This window comes from Gambusia affinis, linkage group LG03 (assembly GCF_019740435.1).
Source record: "Gambusia affinis linkage group LG03, SWU_Gaff_1.0, whole genome shotgun sequence".
NCBI lineage: Eukaryota > Metazoa > Chordata > Actinopteri > Cyprinodontiformes > Poeciliidae > Gambusia > Gambusia affinis.
Genome location: NC_057870.1, coordinates 22,714,389 through 22,732,936, shown reverse-complemented (window position 1 = coordinate 22,732,936; position 18,548 = coordinate 22,714,389). Strand labels below are relative to the sequence as shown.

General features: G+C 36.0%; 3 protein-coding genes across 4 annotated transcripts; 2 read left to right on the top strand and 1 right to left on the bottom strand.

Annotated features, from left to right (window-relative positions):
- The first annotated feature begins 618 nt into the window (after positions 1-618).
- On the top strand, positions 619-9,165 carry emb (embigin). The gene is made up of 9 exons (XM_044110750.1): positions 619-983; positions 3,066-3,143; positions 3,231-3,414; positions 4,644-4,726; positions 4,830-4,966; positions 6,482-6,634; positions 6,917-7,034; positions 7,842-7,875; positions 7,959-9,165. Exons 1-9 carry the CDS (start codon positions 923-925, stop codon positions 8,017-8,019), a joined length of 909 nt encoding a protein of 302 aa, XP_043966685.1. The 5' UTR covers positions 619-922; the 3' UTR covers positions 8,020-9,165.
- Positions 9,166-9,823: 658 nt separating this feature from the next.
- mrps30 (mitochondrial ribosomal protein S30) lies at positions 9,824-13,304 on the bottom strand. The gene is made up of 5 exons (XM_044110749.1): positions 12,681-13,304; positions 12,194-12,339; positions 11,969-12,074; positions 11,330-11,506; positions 9,824-10,638 (listed from the first exon to the last, which is right to left on the bottom strand). Exons 1-5 carry the CDS (start codon positions 13,270-13,272, stop codon positions 10,373-10,375), a joined length of 1,287 nt encoding a protein of 428 aa, XP_043966684.1. The 5' UTR covers positions 13,273-13,304; the 3' UTR covers positions 9,824-10,372.
- Positions 13,305-14,439: 1,135 nt separating this feature from the next.
- hint2 (histidine triad nucleotide binding protein 2) lies at positions 14,440-17,833 on the top strand. Of its 2 annotated transcripts, none has more exons than XM_044111918.1 (5): positions 14,440-14,909; positions 14,998-15,135; positions 15,739-15,843; positions 17,086-17,158; positions 17,249-17,833. In XM_044111918.1, exons 1-5 carry the CDS (start codon positions 14,682-14,684, stop codon positions 17,338-17,340), a joined length of 636 nt encoding a protein of 211 aa, XP_043967853.1. In that variant the 5' UTR covers positions 14,440-14,681; the 3' UTR covers positions 17,341-17,833. The 2 variants fall into 2 exon arrangements, with proteins under 2 accessions (XP_043967853.1, XP_043967854.1); XM_044111919.1 differs by having other exon boundaries at positions 14,458-14,768.
- The last annotated feature ends 715 nt before the right edge of the window (positions 17,834-18,548 follow it).

Here is an 18,548-nt window from a genome sequence, read left to right as displayed (position 1 = left end):
ATTTCTTTGTAAACTTGAAATAAGACAAAACTAACTTACAAGTAACTTTTTGAGCAAGAAATATGAGCTTGATTTACGTTAATAATTTATGAATATTTATTAAAAAAAATTACAGCTTCCACTGGCCGATTATTTCACTTATAGCAAGACATTATTTCCATGTCATAAGTGAAATAATCAGCCGGTGTAACCAGTTTTAAATCATCAATATTAAGGGATTATTTACTTAAAACAAGTTTCTGTACTTTAATGAAAAGTTAGTTTCAGTGTACTAAGATATTTGGACAAGAAATTAAACCAAAAATACTTTGTAAGATTTTTGTTTAGTTTCCAAAGGTAAGGGTAAAAAACAATAAAAGTAGAAACAATAAAAGAAAAGAACATAAAGATAATCCTATAGAAGTTAGAAATAATAAAAAAAAAATATGTGAATATTACTGGGTATTTGTTTTTCTAAGTGGACTAAACGGTAAACACTATATTTTTTACTGTTAAAATGCTCATTTCCTGTATAAAGCCACAGTGCATCATTTATTTATTTGGCTTTCATAACAGAACAGCTCGCTGTCCTTGTGTGGCTCACAAAGGGAGGCCGCCTGCTCATGTTACTCTCCTGCCAGATCCTCTCAGATAACAGAAAGAAACTCTCCAGCAGAATGTAGCGGCTTTATCGACTTTTCCAAAGATGCATTTGAGACAGAATTGCCTTTCCACGAGTTTCCCTGCAAGACAAAAACACCCTGCAGTGCAGCATGAGGACCTGAAGGCTGTCTGACTCAATAACGGATGGAGTCGTCGTCTTCTGCCACACGCAGGATGCAGAGTGATCTCACTGCTGCGTCACGGTGGAGCTGGTGGAGGAGGGGCGGTGCAGCGGCGGGGACGCAGACCTTCTCCCACAGAGGACAGAGGAACATCAGCCATGAAGCAGCTTCCCATCAACATCCTCCTGACGCTGGCCACCTGCAGACTCACCAGCTCAGGTAAATCACCTGCTGGTTTGATTTCTGATCAAACGCTGATGTTCTTCCCTCAGGTTGGCGCTGAATGTTCCTGTAACCTTGACAGGAAAATGTAGCAAGATTGTCGTGTGATTGCGCCACATGTCGATAAGTTCGAAGTTTTTGGATTAATGTGATTTTTTAAATGTCCAGGGAAGTGTTCTTGTCTTCTAGGAGTGGAGAAATACTTCAATGGGACGCTAAAATTATTAATTTAACCAAAATAAAAAATGATCTTTACTTAAAGATAAATAGACAACATCCCTTTAAAACACTAAGAAGAAACTAAAAATAAAATCATTTAAAACTTACTACGAAAGAGGATTAGGACCACTGGAAAGAAAGAATGAATTGACTTTAATCCTTTAATTAGAAAATTAAAGGATTAGATTCTGACGTTAATCCTTTAATTAGAACAATTTGTGATTCACTTCTTACTTTATTCTCAGAAATCTGACTTTAATTTTTGAATTGGAGATTTAAGGATTAAATTTTGACTTTAATCTTCATTTTCAAAGGATTAAATTCTTACATTAATCTCAGAATTCTGAGTTTAATCCTTTAATAAGAGAGTTAATTAGAGAGGATTAAACTCTAAAGTTTTTATCAGAATTGTAGGTTTAATCTCTGTATTCTGACTGTAGTTTTCTGAGATTATCTGTGATGTTTTTTGTGAACTTGTTTTAATTCTACAACATTTAGCCTAAAACTGCTAACCCTTTTAGCTGTGCTTCACCCCTCCAGTCAGCTTTAGATTTGGCCACACCCCTCAGTGTCTTTTGGCTCCACCCACATTAGTAAAAATTGGGGCGGAGCTAAGCTTTCACAATAAACTTTATTTGAGGATCTGAAACATTTAAATCAGACAAACCTGCAGAAACAGAATAAATCTGTTATATTTATCTATATATGTATCACATCAAGTTTCCAAGCTGACAAATGGTTTGTCAAAATGAAAATTTTTTAATTTTTTAATATTAAGCCGGGAGACATAGTCCCTCCAGCGTGTCCTGGGTCTTCCCCGGGGCCTCCTCCCTGTGGGACGTGCCTCACCAGGGAAGCGTCCAGGACACCTAATCCTTATATTTCCAGTGAAAAGTAATATGTACGCCACAGGTGCCTGAGGAAAACCAAACAGTGTACACTCTATTTTTAGTAAACCAAGCAGTTAGAGTTGTACTTTTTAAGTTTCTTACCCTAAAGTAAAGCTTCCAGCTGAGGTTTTCTAATAATCAGTTAAAATATGTATCTGTGTCCCTCTATTCTGAGGCCTCACTCTCAGTTTTGCTCAATCTGTTGGTCTACTGGGAAGAGATCCAATAACCAAAACTGTAAACTCACCTGAAGCTCTTTGCAGTGGCATTGAAAACTGTATTTTACTTGTAATCTGAACCTCTGCTTCCAGCAGCACCATGTTTGGATCTTTAGGGTGGCATTTCCAAAACTGGATCTCCAGTCATGGGAAAATGAAAGGAAACACTTTTTCAGTTCTATCAGAAAATAATAAACACAACCTGGCTGTTACCAATTGTTTATGTAGTAAACAAAAAATAAGTCAGAATTGAAAATTCATGTGTGAAAAGACACAGATGGAGTTTTTCAGGTGGAACATATTTACAGCCCAGCGTATTCACTCCAAGGTCAGGCGACACAACGCTCTGAAAAACAGAACAAAAAAACAACTCAGCAGGCCTCAGTCAGCTGCTAAGTACTAAAGTTGATGAGATAATAAGAGTAAACTGCTGTGGCGGCTGAGAGAAATACTGTGGTAGCACAACTTTGGTTTGCAAAGTTACATCTGAATCATCTAGGTATTAGCCCAACGTCTTGTGCAGCTTTTTAGCCAGATATGTGGCAAAAGTCGTGATTTATGGCACACACGGCTTTCCATACGCCATATGCCTTTCTGGTTTGCACTTGAGAGAGGGAAGGTCTTGTCAAACAAAAATACAGCCAACTGGTAATACAGGCTTTTATATGTAGAAATACTACAGTGGATTATACACTGTTAAAATAATCTGGATGGTAGATTAACTAGCAAATAATGATATATTCTGCTGACAGAAACTGTGGGTCCAACACCGACACCATTGGCTCCGGTCAGCACTCTTCCAACGAACACCAAGAGCGTCCACCTCACAGGTCAAAATATTTACATTCATCTAAATATTTAATGAGGAAATTCTTATATTTTATTCAAATGTCAATGTCATGTTTGCTTTTACTCAGGCGACAATAAAATTGAGAATGTTGAGCTGCTGAATCCTGTCAATCTGTCGCTGGAGTGCATCTGGACTGGTAACCAGAACAAACAGCCCAACATCACTGGTTACTGGAGAAAAGGAGGAGTGGACATTCAGGACAGCCGAGTCCCAGTGGACCCAGAGAACCAGCAGTACAAACTCAAACGAGTGTAAGTGATTCACACGTGCTCAAAATTAACCCAAACTGGAATTAAAAAAAACATTTATTGGCTTTAGGAAAATGGATCTTTGCAAAACATTTTTTATATTATTAAATACAATGACAACTCAAATTTACCAGCATAGAGATGTAAAAACCGACCCCCTTTCTGCTTAGATCTACAAAAGTAACAGTATCAGGGGCGTGCTCCGGTGGCGTAGAGGGTAGCGCGCCCCACGCTTGGAGGCCCCCAGTCCTTGACGCGGCCGTCGCGGGTTCGATTCCCGGACCCGACAACATTTGTCGCATGTCTTCCCCCCTCTTCTTCCCCCTTTCCTGTCAGCCTACTGTTGAATAAGGGACACTAAAGCCCACAAAAAGACCCCTGGTGGGGGGGGGAAAGTAACTAACTGCATTATTTTTATTTCAAAGTTAAAATAATAATAACAATATAAATCAATTTAAATTACACCCATCAATTTTTCCCCATAAAATGCTTCTTGTATTTAATTTGCAATGCTGTTTTCTAAAAGAAATAATCAGCTAACTGCTTGTTTTTTTTGTCTGTCATTACTAGTTTATATGAACACATAGAGCTGCAACACAAGCAAAAAAAACAAAACAATAGAACTACATCAAGTTAAAATGAGAAAACTTAAAACTTCTAATAATATATCTTTCATGTTTGAACAAAATAGTTTGACACTGTTGTAATATTCACAGTTACCATGTTATAACAAAACCTTTTCAAATTCTTACAAATAAATATTATATTCCAGTAACATGATAGTATATTATTTAAACAACCTTTTATTGTCAAACCTAATAAATGTTTAAAGAGATTTAATGTGAAGCAGCAAAAGCAGATGAGGTGGATGAGCAAGGTGGCATTTTCACTTGCAACCTGAACTGTTTTGAATATGTTTAGATGGAGCGACTGAAGGTTTGGTTTATAATCTGAAATATTATAAAAATCATCAGACCTGCTCCGAATAATTCAACACCGTCTGAATATTTTTAATACTTATTTTTTCAGTGTTGTAATTTGAACCTTATTATGTGGAATCCAATGTTGGTTCTGTTGGTTCTGTGCTGTTATCTCACCTTTGAGGTTTAGGAAGAACGTCTTTGAATCCAAAACCTGCCTCCGGGTTAGCAGAGCTGCAGACGGGTCACATTTTAGAAGAAAAAACTCTAATGAAAAACAAAATGTCAACATCTTTTCTCTCCGTTTTTCAGGTTCAACATTGTGAGTGAGGAACACCTTGGAAATTACACCTGTGTGTTTGAAAATGAAGCAGAGCTAAATTTTATTCTGGCAGGTACAGATCACATCTACGTTACCGTCTTGTTTTGTCATTTTTATTTTTACTTTTTCAGAAACCTGCTGCAGATTGACAGTAACGTGTCGGCTCTGTCTTTCAGTGCCGCGGATCGGTGAGAAAAGAGAGAAGCCCATCGTCTCCTATGTGGGCGACTTTGTGGTTCTGACCTGCAAGATGGAGGATAATAAACCAGTACCAAGAACCTGGAACTGGTTTAAGAACAATGGCACCGATAAGGCGAGTGAGGACTTACAGATTATCTTTGACGTTACATGATTTCCTTCAGTCGGGTTTTATCTGTAGTTGGATAAAGTTAAACTTTTAACAGCTAGACTGTAAAAGTCACCTTTAGTGGTTTTATTAAATGGTAGTCTTGCTGTTTCCAAAATCTTTGTATTTAAATGATTCTTGTAAAAGCATTTATAGAAAAAAATACTGTTTTGTTTATTCAGATTTTTAAACATGAAATATTTATACCAGCATCATGATTTTTTTCTCACAGGGCCGATTGTGGCAGAATTTATTGATAAAACTACCAATTAACAAACTGCTAAAATATTATAGCATTTCATGAGTGCTTATTAAAGTTAAATCAGCACAAAATAAACTTTATTCACCAGATTTGGGGGATTAAAACAAAAGATTGTGATTCCATCCCGCGATTCGTAATCAATAAATAATACTTAACATCATTAATTTCATTTGGCACAGTACAATTAAAAACTAATTTGATTTGACTGATAATATTTAGGAACACTAATGTCTTAAAGTCCTACTCATGTCTCTCTAGAGCAGGGTTGTCCAAAGTGTGGCCCGGGGGCCACTTAGGGCCCATGGCCTGACTTTGTGCGGTCTTCAACTGAATTAAAAAATGTTACAAATTTGACCCATGGATGCAGATTGAGACTTTTGTTACCAACATAATTTTCTTACACAGGAAAAAGTAAAGAACAACACAAAGTACTGGGTTTTTTGTAACCATTTTTTAACAAAAGGTAAAACCAAGTTCATCCAGACACTTTCACTGAAATGAGAACTTTGCTGCAGCAGAATCAGCTTTTATTCTTTATTAAGCTTGGTTAAATATAGCCAGTGTTTGGAAAGAAAACACTGTTATTTATAAAAGTAAATTTATTCAATGGAGTCAAAAAGAACCTGAAAACTAGATGTATTTCTTTTAATACAGCAAGAAAATTTAAAGTAGTAGTAAGTAGTAAATTCAGAAATTTTCTAGAGAAAACAATGACATTTGATAGAAAAAAATCTAACTTTTTAGATTAATATCTGAACATTTCTAGAAAAATTTAGAAATTTCTGAATATCAAATGTCAAAATTTTTCGTTCTAGAAAGTTTCGAAAGAAATCACAAAATTTCTGAGTTTTTGGTGGAAATTTAGTCCTTTTCTTCTGTCTACAATGGCCCTAATACAAGGTCGTAAAAATCTACAATAAATACCCAGCTACTTTATTTGCTTGATTTTAGGTTGTTTTGTTTTTTTTACTATTCTTAAATCTACAATTTTGGCCCACATGGTTTGGAGAAATCCCAGCTCTAGAATCTAGAGGGCCACATAAATACCTGAGGTGGGCTAGATTTGGCCCGCAAGCCTTAAGTTTACGCAGTGTGTAGGCATTAAGCATACAACATAAAAAAGTCTAGTTTAATATTTCTGCTGTTTTTGAGGGTTTTTCATAGTTAGGGCATCTTAAATCTTTTTAAATCAATAATTGTAGGATTCTGTTGTCCTGCAGGAGCAGCTATTCGAAGCTCAACGCTACGACATCACCGTCGATGGGCGCAACACGAAGCTGATGGTGAAGGATGTGAGCATATCCGACTCCGGCGTGTATCACTGCGCCGCCGTGTACAACATCAGCACCAGCACCAGCAAAATGCAGCTGAAGGTCAGCCAAACAAACACTGAGCTCACTTGTTGAAAAAAGTTTTAAACTTTAAAGGAGAACTATTCATATTTTGCATATTCTAGATATGAGAAGTTATTTGATGTTCAATGTTAGTAAATGGTGGAAATTAGCTCCATGTTTAGCGTTGGGTTTCGCATTTTGTTCTCCAGTTTAGTTTTACGATGGCATCTTATCTAAAGCATCTTTTAATTAACTTTTTCAGATATTTTTAGTTTAGCTGAAGGTTTAAAGACATGAGTCTCTTGTGATTTTCTCCTGTAGGTGATTACCATCTGGGAGCCACTGAAGCCTTTCTTAGGCATCCTGATTGAAGTTGTCATCTTGGTTACTGCGATTCTCATCTATGAGAGGAATCATTCCAAGAAAAAGAAAGCAGAAGGTACTAATGCATGTTTTTTGTGAATCTCTTTTTTGACTTTAGCTATGAAACTGGTAAGTATGGAGAAGGATCTGTGATGCTGTGGGATTTTATTTCAAAATGCACTTTGACTATTGTTAGCATACATTGCAATGTATCAAACCAGGAGATCTGAGATAGATTTTTAATTGGCTCTTTACAACAAATAAAAATCCAGATATTGTGGCTAAATTAAAACAGAAATGGTTTGCCAGAATGGTGACTTTTTTCTGCACTGTAATCACTGCAAAAACAAAATTTTACCAAGTATTTTGGTTTCTAGTTCAAATGTCTTACTACCCTTGAAATAAGACAAAACTAACTTAGAATTAATTTTTCAGCAAGAAATAGGAGCTTGTTTTACATGAATAATTCTTTATTATTCAAGAAAAATTACAAGTTTCACTACAGATTATTTCACTTATAACATGAGAAAATGTCTTGTCATAAGTGAAATAATCTGCTAATAAAACTAGTAATTGTTTATCCATATTAAGGAATGACTAACTTGAAAGAAGCTGCTATATCTTGCTGAAAAGTTGTTAATTTTGTCTTATTTTAAGTATTACGTTATTTGCACTAGAAATTGAACTTAAAGTACGTTGGATTAGTTTGTGTTTTTGCAGTACTCAGATTAAAGACTGGATGTTCTTGCCTTTACTCTTATATACAAATGTAGTTTTTCAAGAAATTTGCCCTTTTACTAAAATATTTATTTATTTTATGGATATATTTAACTACCAATAAAATGAATCTACTATTGTGAATAATTTCCTGCCCTATTCACAGCTAATGGTCCGAATGCAGACTCAAAGAACACACAGTGAGTAATTTAAAAATAGTCATCATGTATTTTCAGTTTTTATGTATTATGCTTTATTAAAATAATAATTATTTTTGCCTCAGGCCACAGGGTGAAGATGAGGAAGCTGAGGAAAGTACCTCAATAAGACAGCGCAAAACCTAAAAGACGTCTGCAGCAGCAAATTCAAGCATCTATTAAATTGCTATTTTATTTTTGAATGTGGAGAGCTTATATAGCAATACATAAACAGCTGTTTTTTCTTTGTTTTGTTTTTAAATGTCTTAGTCCTTAACACCAGCTAAGTGCAATGACCATCATCTAATTAACTAATACACACAAAATCTTTCTGTTTTTGACTTTCACTAACCAACGGTTTCCTGTTGTCACCAACGGCTGAAGGAGCAAAGCATTTAAGCGTTTCTCTCCCTCCGGCTCTGTGTTTCAAACTGAGGTTGCCTTTACGTGTTTCCGGTGTAGCTTCTGTCACAAACGGAAGCCGGTGTTCATGTTTGAGTTTGAAAACCCCCCGCCTTACGTTTGCAGCTGTGATGTAATGAGTTGTGGTTTGTGAGCAGTGCCTTAACTCTCTCAAAAAGCAACCGACTAGCTGCGTTTCCATGGAAAATGTACGCTAATATTTGTCGATATTCTGCTAATGTCGAAGAAAAATTTTAAATTGAAATTAAAATCACACGTGAATAGGCTTGTTCACGCGATAAGATAAATCATTTAAAAATAATCATCTATTAGAGGAAACATTCAGGCGTTGGAGTGATTACATATGTGGCGTTTTTGGGAAATTGCACATTTAGATTTTTCAGAAGAGCTATGGATTCAACAATTTCAAATGACACACCACTTTTTATGAACTGTGATAATGTGAGAGCCTAGGTGGAGTCAACTGCACATTGTCCGAAAAAAACACACAAAAAAACATCCTAATACTACTTCCTGTCGTCTTTAAGGTTTTCGCGGCTGTTGATCACGCAACCGGTGTGATGCGAAGAAAGTGTTTCAGTTTAGCGCAATATACCCATTTCAATATGGCGGAAAATCTACATCATCCTAACTTAAAACGTTTCCATGTTTCTTTAAGCAAATTTATTTGTATAACATTAGTTTGCACTATTCTATGGCTAATAGAACCTATACTGTCAAAAAGCAAAGAACTAGCTGCCATTCTATGACTATTGTGGGCAAAACATTGTTGATATTTTGGTAATGCCGAAAACTCAATTTTGTTTCCATTAAATAAGAAACGCAGTTAAAATGACAGGTGAATAAATTTGTTCCTGCGATATACCATTTTTTTAAAAAACAAACAAACATGTTGCGCCATCATCTGTCTTCTACTTCCTGTCGTCTTCTTCCTCTTTTCCGTCAGTGATAGCATCCGGTTGTTGTTGACTCAAGTGACGCAAAAACCTATAATGGAAATGTTTTTTTCCTGAATTGGCATTTTGTATTTCCAATTCACTCAATGGAAGCGCAGCTAGTTTTCTCCTTGCCAGCAATAATTTTATTTCTGCCACCTTACGTGAGCTTTGGCAGTAACGTCCACATTGAAATACTTGTGCATCATTGTCATATTCAGCCTTCACTGCATATGCAAGCAATAATATTAAACTACGCAAATTAAAGTTTATCTGAGTCATTTTCCTTTGAATCAATGCTTTGCTGGTTTAATTCAATTCAAAAATATTTTGGGAAAAGTTAAATGTTGTAATTCCTTAATTCAAATGTGACTATGAATTAATACTAGCAACTCATTTAAGCTGCAGTATGCAACTTTTATAAATAAAAAATAAAGTTTTTTACGTATTTGTTAAAATTGCCACTACGTTGTAACAGTTTAATATGAAACAGATAATTTGTGAAAAGATTTAACTCCTCCCAGTGCTACTATTTCCATCTGAATAAATGCTCCGCTCCCAGTCAAAACCAAACAAACAAAAATGTGCTGCAATCAAAGGGTGGCAGATGCTTTATTGACACCTGTTGTTTTGCAGTAAATCACATTTTCTCTACAAGCTGAAATGGGAACATTTGGTGCCTCCTTAAAGCAACTTTGTACTCAGGAATGCTCAAGTTTTTTTTCTTATTTTGTGAAAATAATCTCAATATTTCTGAGGTTTTTTTCTCTCAAACTTTGGAGTTCAAAAATTCCCAAATTTTTTTTCTTGCAAATTTTAAATAATTGAAGCTCAGAAATCTTGCATTTTCTAAAAGATTTCTCATATTAATATTAGAAGTTCTGAGTTTTTTGGTGGAAATTTATTCCTTCGCCCTCCTCCTCATCTTCAATAGCAGTCATAGTCATCAGCTTCACATGCCAAAGTAACAGGAATAAATGAAACAACTGTATTATTCAGAGAAGCTTCTGATTGTTCAGAATCTCCATCTTAAGCAAGAATCTGCATTCAGTCTGTTTAGAGTTCGGTTGATTAAACAACCGTAAACAAAATTTTTCAGCTTTAGTGACAAAAAAGCAGCTTCCTGAATGCTTGTGTCCCGTTCAGCTGTGAGGCCGGTTCATGAGGAACTGAACCAGAAGCCTGAGGACGCCGTCGTCCAGCCCCACCACCGCGCCGTCCTGCACGCCCTCGTAGAGACGCAGGCTCTCTGTGCCCCACAGCAGGTTCTTCCTGGGGTTATTGGCGTCCGTTTCCACTGACAGAGCCAGAGTGTTGAGCTGGTAGCAAAAGAAGGAGAAGAAATGTCCGTCTGTGATGACGGCCTGTGACACGAAGGGTCTGGTGACGTCCTGGTAGTCCCAGAAACCTGCAGAGGTTTGGTGGAAACAAGGAACAACCCATCACTCTTTTCTCCTCCAACTCCATGAGTCCATATCCGACTAGCCAGATTTCTCAGTTTTATGTTTTCATTTCAAAATATGAAAACACTAAAAATCACTGTGCACTTAACAGAAGACATTCTAAGTTTGGAAAGACATGGAAGAAGTAGAAAAAGACGAGTAAAAATGATGAGAGGAAAGAAGGGAGAAAAAACAGAAAATGAAAAGGAAGGAAGAAAAGAAAGAAAATGATTGAGAAGGAAGAAAGAAAAACATAATGACAAGAAAGGAGTAAAATAGAAGCTGATACAAGGAAGTGCAAAAGGAAGGAAGAAAAGACCAAAAAAGGGAAAACCTCAACATTTTGTTAGTAGAATAGTAAATAAAATCTGGAAATATAAATACTCTTCTATCCTCATATTTTCTTTTTACAAATTTATCCGACCTGGAAAAACTGGAATCAGATTCCAGACTGGATGAAGCTGCAGCTCCAACAGAGTCACATATTTCCAACCAATTTAAAAAGTTAAATAAGTGACTTTTGCTCACTCTAAATGATTTTGTTTTCAAAACACATTTTGTGATGATATGCAGCTTCTCAATACTTAAACTTTTTTCTTCAGTATCAGAGAAACCAGCATCACAGAATGAAAAGCAGTAAAATCCTGGTTTCCTGACCTTGGTACATGGCCTGAGCTCCGGTCCAGGCAAACAGGCTGGCGGTGGCATTGGCTCGGAGGAAGGGCTCCACCTGGTCCGAATGCTGCTGCCGAGCCAGCCGGTCTCTGTGGTACCGGTCCGGTACCAGATGGAACTGAGTGTGACCGTAGCAGGCTGGGTCTGGCAGCTTTGTTCCTGGAAAAACAGAGGAAACCAGAGTTATAAAAAACATTGCGTTAACTCTAAGTTCATAATAATGCAAAAAGCAAAAAATCGTTTTTTCAGGTTTACTTTGAGTATATTTATTTTATACTTAAAACAGACAGTATCCTTGAAGTTTACTTTTTATAAACTACTTGATTTATTTAAGAATACTCTAGTGGAGTATGCACTAATACTAAGACTTAAACTTATACTTTAATATTAAAGCTTAAACTTTGGCTACTTTTTATTCTTCCACAAAGTACTGATACTTGGAATATTTTGATCTTTGATTTGATCTTGTGTGAACGAATCTGCTAAGAAGTTTACTTCTTCTGGCTCTTGGATAGAAACTGTTTTTTTTATTTTGTTCTTGATCTTATTCTTCTTTATTGCACCTCTAGATATGAGATATGAAGTATGACTATTTATTTTTGTTTGTTTTAGGGGTATTACCTGTGAAGATGTTGTTGTCATATTGCCTTCTGAACAGAGGCATCACGTTGGGGGCCAGGTGGATTTCTGGGACCTCAGCTGTGTAAGACGCTTCCAGTGGAGCAAACTGATGAAACACATGACAGGAAAATAAGAAAAAGTTAACAGAATACATGAGATGATATCTGTATTTTTCTATTCCTACTGTAAAGAGATGGGTTTTTTTTTGTTTGTTTTTGTTTTAACCTGCGGCAGCTGCTGAGGTATTCTGATCTGGCTGTGAGGATGGTCATCGATCTGAAACCTGGTTGGCTCCTGTCGGCCTCTGCGGTGGCCTTTCGGGATTATTCTCTTTCCCCTCCTCCAATAAAAGTTCACCTGTGGACTAAGATCTGAAGAAGAAAACAAAAATCAGAAATCAAAACCAGCACTGAAACTTTTTAATGACAACTCATGACATATGTAATCTCAAGGAAACAGATCTAATTAACATTCAGTAACAGAATCCAATTTGATCCTAAATCAATTCAAATCAATCCTGTTAGAAAAGTAACTGAAAAAACTGAGCAGTAATTAAGCATAAAATGTACAAAAATCCGGGCCCTGTAATTACACCTTTACTCACTACTATGCCCTTCACAAATGACCATTCAGTAAAAATACAGCCTAAACAATGATGCAGCAATCCATAAATAAACCTTTGTGGGTGATTTATTGTGAACATCATCCGTACCCAGACTGGAGAGCCGCAGCAGCGGGTTGTATTTGGCCAGGCTGTAGGTGAGATCAGAAACCAGGGTCTTCAGGAAGGGACCGATCACCAGCTCCTGGTGTTTGTACAGAAAAGGTTTGCGCTTCCTCGTCTTATGCCAGTGCTCGTGTAAAATCACCCGGGTGACCAGATCTCGGATTTCATTGAACGCAGCACCGTCGATCTCAGGGGCAGCCGGTTGATCCGCGGCCGACTGGGAGCCCTCCGAACCCGGGTTGAACTTCTCCGGAAGGCCCGGGATGTACGCAGTTTTGGTGAAGTGCTGGTACCACCTGTCCGGGTTTCGTGAGAATGTCTGAGGGTAGACGACAAATTTCATCCGCTGGTTGCGAGTGATGAGGGACAGCTTCTCCTCCACAGGAGAGGAGGAGATCATTTTAATGCGCTCCTCGTTCAGCCGCAGCCGGGCGGATTTGCTTTTAGCAGTCAGAGAGACGACTATGGGCGGATACTGAGGCTCCTTCACAGCTGCTTCGGTGTGGACATGTTTCAGGGATCTAAAAGGAGGAAAACTTCTAGGGAGCAGCAAGGGCAGCCTTATGCGGGCCGCCATGTTTCTTCTTTGAGTTCTTCCTCGCGGATTTTATTCAGGATGGAATAACAACAAACTAGTGCAATAGCGCCACCTGCTGTGACGGAGAGGTGGTGGTACCAACTTCAACTTATAATTTTAAATTATAAAAATGTATTCAACTACGGACTTTCTGAGACAGAAGTTTCAAATGGATGTGGATAAATGTGTATTCTGTAAGAAAGTAACTGAGGATCTGGATAATTTGTAATTTGGCTGGATCTTCACCAGTTTATCTGGGTCCATGAGGTACTTTTAACCATCCAAGAGGTTAAACTTGGTGTTTTTATTAATGTTCATAATATTGACTACAGTGTACATAATAGTACGATATTACCCAAACATTTACTACACAAATGTTGCTTCTTTAAAAAATTTATTACTTTATGAAATGCAAGAATGAGTTACAATTTTAATGCCATTTTTAAGTCAAAAATGCTTTTAAATTTGCCTCTTTTTTGAAACAATTTGTACGTGATTGTTTTGTCCAGAATGTTTATGTTGTATGTACAATACGCCCCACTAGGTTTTTGATTCATTTTGAGGATTTGTTTGTTTTATTTTTGTTTTGTTCTGTTTGTTCTTTGAAACTTTGTAAGTATGTGGTGTGAACACATAATTAAAGGATTTTTTTTTTTTTTTACATTTTATTTATTTATTTTGTCAAAAAGCATGATTTTTTTTTTTTTTATGTTTTATTGTGATTGATTTATAAAAGTTCTGGAAAGGGTAAAACGTCTAAGACGTGAATTTTTTTATGAGCACAGTATGTTAATCAGCGCTTTAAACACTGCTGCTCTTGAAGCAACCCCTTAAATACGTCATTGATGTCGCCTTTAGAGCCACTCACAAACTGTCGGATATTTTTGTTGTAAGGTGTCAAACGCCAGTCCTCAAGGGCCGGTGTCCTGCAACTTTTAGATGTGCCCCTGCTGCACTACACCTGAATAGAATAATTAGGACATTTGCAAGGCTCCGGAGAACTTAGCTACACAAGGAGGAGGTAATTAACTCATTTCATTCCAGTATTTTGTACCTGTGGCACATGTAAAAACTGCAGGACAGCGACCCTCGAGGACTGGAGTTTGACACCTGTAGAAGGTTCATGTCATGTATATTTTACTATTACTGTCGTCAATAATAATTTGAAAATCGGGGAGAGAATTTATTTTAAAAAAGTTAAAAAGTTGACTTGCGAAGTGTGCGAAAATATATGTTATAAATTAAACCTGGCTTCTAGCACTTAGATTAGTATGATTTTTACGAGATGTACATGAAGGCAGCATTAGCTTGGCGTGTTTGGTGTGGAGTTCCTGAGCTTGTGAAGCTTTTTGGTGTCAAACGTAGATAAAAACTGAAGCATTATCAACAGTAAACTATAATAGTTAGACATGTATTTTCGAAGTATTTTTCGGGCGCAGTTGGTCGGGACCAGGGCGTGTCTGTTCAACCCTCTCCAGCGTGTTTATCGAGCCGAGGTAGCTGCTATAAAACTAACCTTTTTGCTTATTATCATAAACATTTTCATTTCGTTTACTGCCGCTGAGCATTTTCACAACACACACTCTAGTAGCAATGTTGGTGGCTGTGGGGAAGCTTCAGTGTCCCACCACCAGGAGGTTTGCTTTATCCACAAATCTACCCTGCCTGAATGATCGCTTTATTTTCTTTTATTAGTATAATGAGTTTTTTCTCTGTGCATTTCAGAGATCACTTTGCACTAAAAGTGATGAGGTGAAGCTGGCAGAGGAGGCTAGCAAAAAATACGGCTCTCCAGGTCCAACCATCTTCTCCAAAGTGATTGATAAAAGCATCCCTGCAGATATTATCTATGAAGATGACAAGGTGAACTACCAGGAAGATGTTAAGTTTTACTAACTCACATGACCTACTAGTTAAATGTTTCCTAATTCTGGTGTTAGGACCATTGTAGATACAAAAAATTAGTAAATTTCCGCCAAAATTTTTTAAATTAAGCTCAAAAGTTTTCTGGAATAAAACAGGGGCATTTATGAGTCCCAAAAGTAAAAACTTTGCTAGAATTTTTTTTTTTTTACAAGTTTGAGATTGGTATCAGAAAAATTCTAGAGGAAACATATGAGTTTCTAAAGTCTGTTTTTATTTTATTTTTTTTTACTTAGAAACTCAAATGTACAAGATTTTTCTAAACAAAATCTGAGTTGCTTGTTGCAAATTTGTAGACTTTTGGAGTTCAGAATTTTTTTTTTTTATATATATATATATATATATATATATATATATTAGATTAATCTCAACATTTTTTGGTGGAAATTGACTCCTTTTTGTCTCTAAAACTTTGTCATATGAATCAAATGATTTCATTTAAATTATTTCAGCCCGTTCATCAATCATCAATAAGTAGAGACAAACCTAAAACATGCAGGACCAGGAAATGAAAATGTTTTAATTTTTTTGTCTTGTTTTCAGTGTTTGGCATTCAGGGATATCAGTCCACAGGCCCCCGTTCATTTCCTGGTTATTCCACGGGTCCCCATTCCTCGAATAAGCGCAGCTAAAGATGATGATGTCGAGGTATGACGCTCTTCTCAGAAATCCTGCACCTATTGTGACACCAACTGCTGCAATTCTGTAACTTGTAAAATTTCATGAATTTTATTTTATTTTTCTTTTGATTACAAACCCCACCTGTACAAGCAAATTATATAAAATATACGATTTATTCTTAACTCTGAAAACTGATTTACTGACAATAAGTTTTCCATACATATGTACGCAGACTAATTTAACATACGGTAGGTCAGTCAGCTTAACAGAGGTGTAAAAGATGTGTATAAGTTCACTTGAAGTAATTACTAACAGCAAATCTTAACTACACAACCCTAAAATTCTTAAAATCAATTCCTTTGTTGAACGTTTCCACATTTTGGCTACAACTCCCCCAGATAGTATTAAGTTAAGATGTGTCTAGTGATTCTTAAAAAAAACATTTCTAAATGGGTTCAATAGCTGTTTTATAACTATTCTATTTGTTTTCCCTTACTCATTACGTTTTATATTGAAATTCACAATTATTCTTATTTTTACTAAAAACATCTCGGAGCGTGTTCATTATTAATTTAACGGCCGACATAGGGACGGGCCAAGGAGGACTGAGGGATTTTTTATTGGTTCAGTCCAATGTCCGTCAATAAAATCGACCAATGGACTGTCGCGATCGATAAAAATTATATTTCATGTACTTTTTTTGTTAAATTCTGACAGCCTGGAGCTGGCCCATATACATTAATTGTCTGTATCCCAGATGGCGAGTTCTCCTCTGGACAGAAGTTCAAAGTGAATGGAGGTTTTTTTTCTTTCTCTTCAAATTGTCAACCAGCCACAGTGGCTGATGCGTTGCTCCAATTTACACGCCACTTCATACTTTTACCCCCATTTGGCCAGTGGCGGGTGCTAATTTCCACCCCTGAACTCAGTAACTGAAATTTACTCATTACTAAAAATTATATCAGTCAGACAAAAATGTTTTCTTTAAATTTTGGTACTTCAAATATCGTTTCAATATAAACCTTATGAAACTGAATCTCACAAAAGATAATGCAGTTTAGGTTTGTGTAATAAATAATTTTGACCAGTAGGTGTCAATATTTCCGCGTTAACTAATTTGTATTTAGGTGGGAACTTTAAATTGGTTCAGGCTGCAGTTTTATCTTAACTTGTAGAAGTTAAATCTAAACCTGAGCAGATGGAGTTAATTACTTACTTTTTTCTTGTCTAAAAATATTAAGTCTTACTTATTTTCTCTCCAACATTCAGCTCTTGGGGCATTTGTTGGTTGTTGCTAAAAATGTGGCGAAGCAGGAATCTCTTAGTAAAGGCTACAGAGTGGGTAGGTACTTTCATCGAGCTGATTAAAAACTCTTCCTGAAAATAAAATTAATTAGTAATTGCTGTTTAATTACCTGAATTGAATTTGCAGTGATCAATGATGGAAAGCACGGATCTCAGTCGGTCTACCACCTTCACATCCATGTCCTGGGAGGAAGACAGATGCAGTGGCCGCCGGGATAAAAGACACACTGAACGGTCAAAACATCTGGAATCATCCTTTCAAGAAACTGGATTTTTCTCTAACTGATTAATGAAACCAGTGGTTTGTCAGGCTTTCTTAAGTTCTTTCATGTTGTGCTTTGACTGGACAACATGCTGAAGTATCCCTCCTTTTAGCAGAGGGTTCCTTGAAAATCAGGTTGTTGGAGAAAAAAACACAACTTGATGAAAGTCAGAACTGTTGACGTTTTATATAGAGGCAATTATACTGTTTTTCTTACAACAGTGTAATTAAGCAATGAGCATATTGAAAAGGAAAGCCATCAGTTTGATAAATCCAGCTCTATTTTATTTAAATGTGTCCAGATTGATTAAAGAACTTAAGTTAACATGAAATGACATCTGTCTGTACAGAAGTTATTCTTGTGACAAAAATGAACATTTGAAATGTAAATATGTTGATCTATCAGAAAGTTGGTTGACATGGCTTTAAATAAATTGTATTTTATGTTGACTAAGCTCTTTAACTCAAATAGAAAAAATTACTATTGCATGTCAGTGATGTTACTGTTTTAACTAAATGATAATTCACTGGAAGAGGATGGACAATCTCAGTAAAGCGCCAAACCAGTGAGAATTTGTGCAGATTGCCAGTTTATAGCAGATATGAGTTTATATATAAGTATATTAAATACATTTTACACAAGTGCGAGTAAAAAGTAATTGTCCAAAAGTTATTCAAGAGTAAATAAAATATTGGTTAAAAAAAGCAATTTAAGTACAGAGTACAAATACAGACAAAATATATAAACTGTGTAAATTCTGGTATTTTAAAGAATGTAAAAAAAAATTTAAAAAAAAAATTAAAAAACATTGAAAATGCATATTTTTCTAAGAACGAGCCAGTTTATCTCTAATACAAATTTGGAATAATTTAGAGAAATAGTGGATTTTTATATAAAACAATATCCCTAAAACTAAATTAGGGATCAGAGTTTGGTAGTAACTAATTACATTTACTCAAAGAATTGTGCAATCTAGATTATCCTGATTGAGATTTGAAGAAAAACTAGATTGTAAAAGTATTTTTTATTTATACCAACACAGTCCATGTTGTCAAAAAAAGCATTTTGTATGACCAGAACTTTTTAAGCATTTTAGACTTATGAAAAGTAATTTTGTATTGTTGAAGGAGAAAATTACATTTTTTTTTTTTTTTTTTTTTTTTT

Excerpts from the sequence above, each read along its gene's own strand:
- hint2 (XM_044111918.1), top strand. The coding sequence starts at position 14,682 with ATGTATTTTCGAAGTATTTTTCGGGCGCAGTTGGTCGGGACCAGGGCG. Across the intron at positions 15,136-15,738 it reads TTATCTATGAAGATGACAAG|TGTTTGGCATTCAGGGATAT; the intron begins GTGAACTACCAG and ends TCTTGTTTTCAG. Across the intron at positions 15,844-17,085 it reads CTAAAGATGATGATGTCGAG|CTCTTGGGGCATTTGTTGGT; the intron begins GTATGACGCTCT and ends TCCAACATTCAG.
- mrps30 (XM_044110749.1), bottom strand. The coding sequence starts at position 13,272 with ATGGCGGCCCGCATAAGGCTGCCCTTGCTGCTCCCTAGAAGTTTTCCT. Across the intron at positions 12,340-12,680 it reads GCTGCGGCTCTCCAGTCTGG|ATCTTAGTCCACAGGTGAAC; the intron begins GTACGGATGATG and ends TTTCTTCTTCAG. Across the intron at positions 12,075-12,193 it reads TACCTCAGCAGCTGCCGCAG|TTTGCTCCACTGGAAGCGTC; the intron begins GTTAAAACAAAA and ends GTGTTTCATCAG.
- emb (XM_044110750.1), top strand. The coding sequence starts at position 923 with ATGAAGCAGCTTCCCATCAACATCCTCCTGACGCTGGCCACCTGCAGA. Across the intron at positions 984-3,065 it reads CTGCAGACTCACCAGCTCAG|AAACTGTGGGTCCAACACCG; the intron begins GTAAATCACCTG and ends TTCTGCTGACAG. Across the intron at positions 7,876-7,958 it reads GCAGACTCAAAGAACACACA|GCCACAGGGTGAAGATGAGG; the intron begins GTGAGTAATTTA and ends TTTTTGCCTCAG.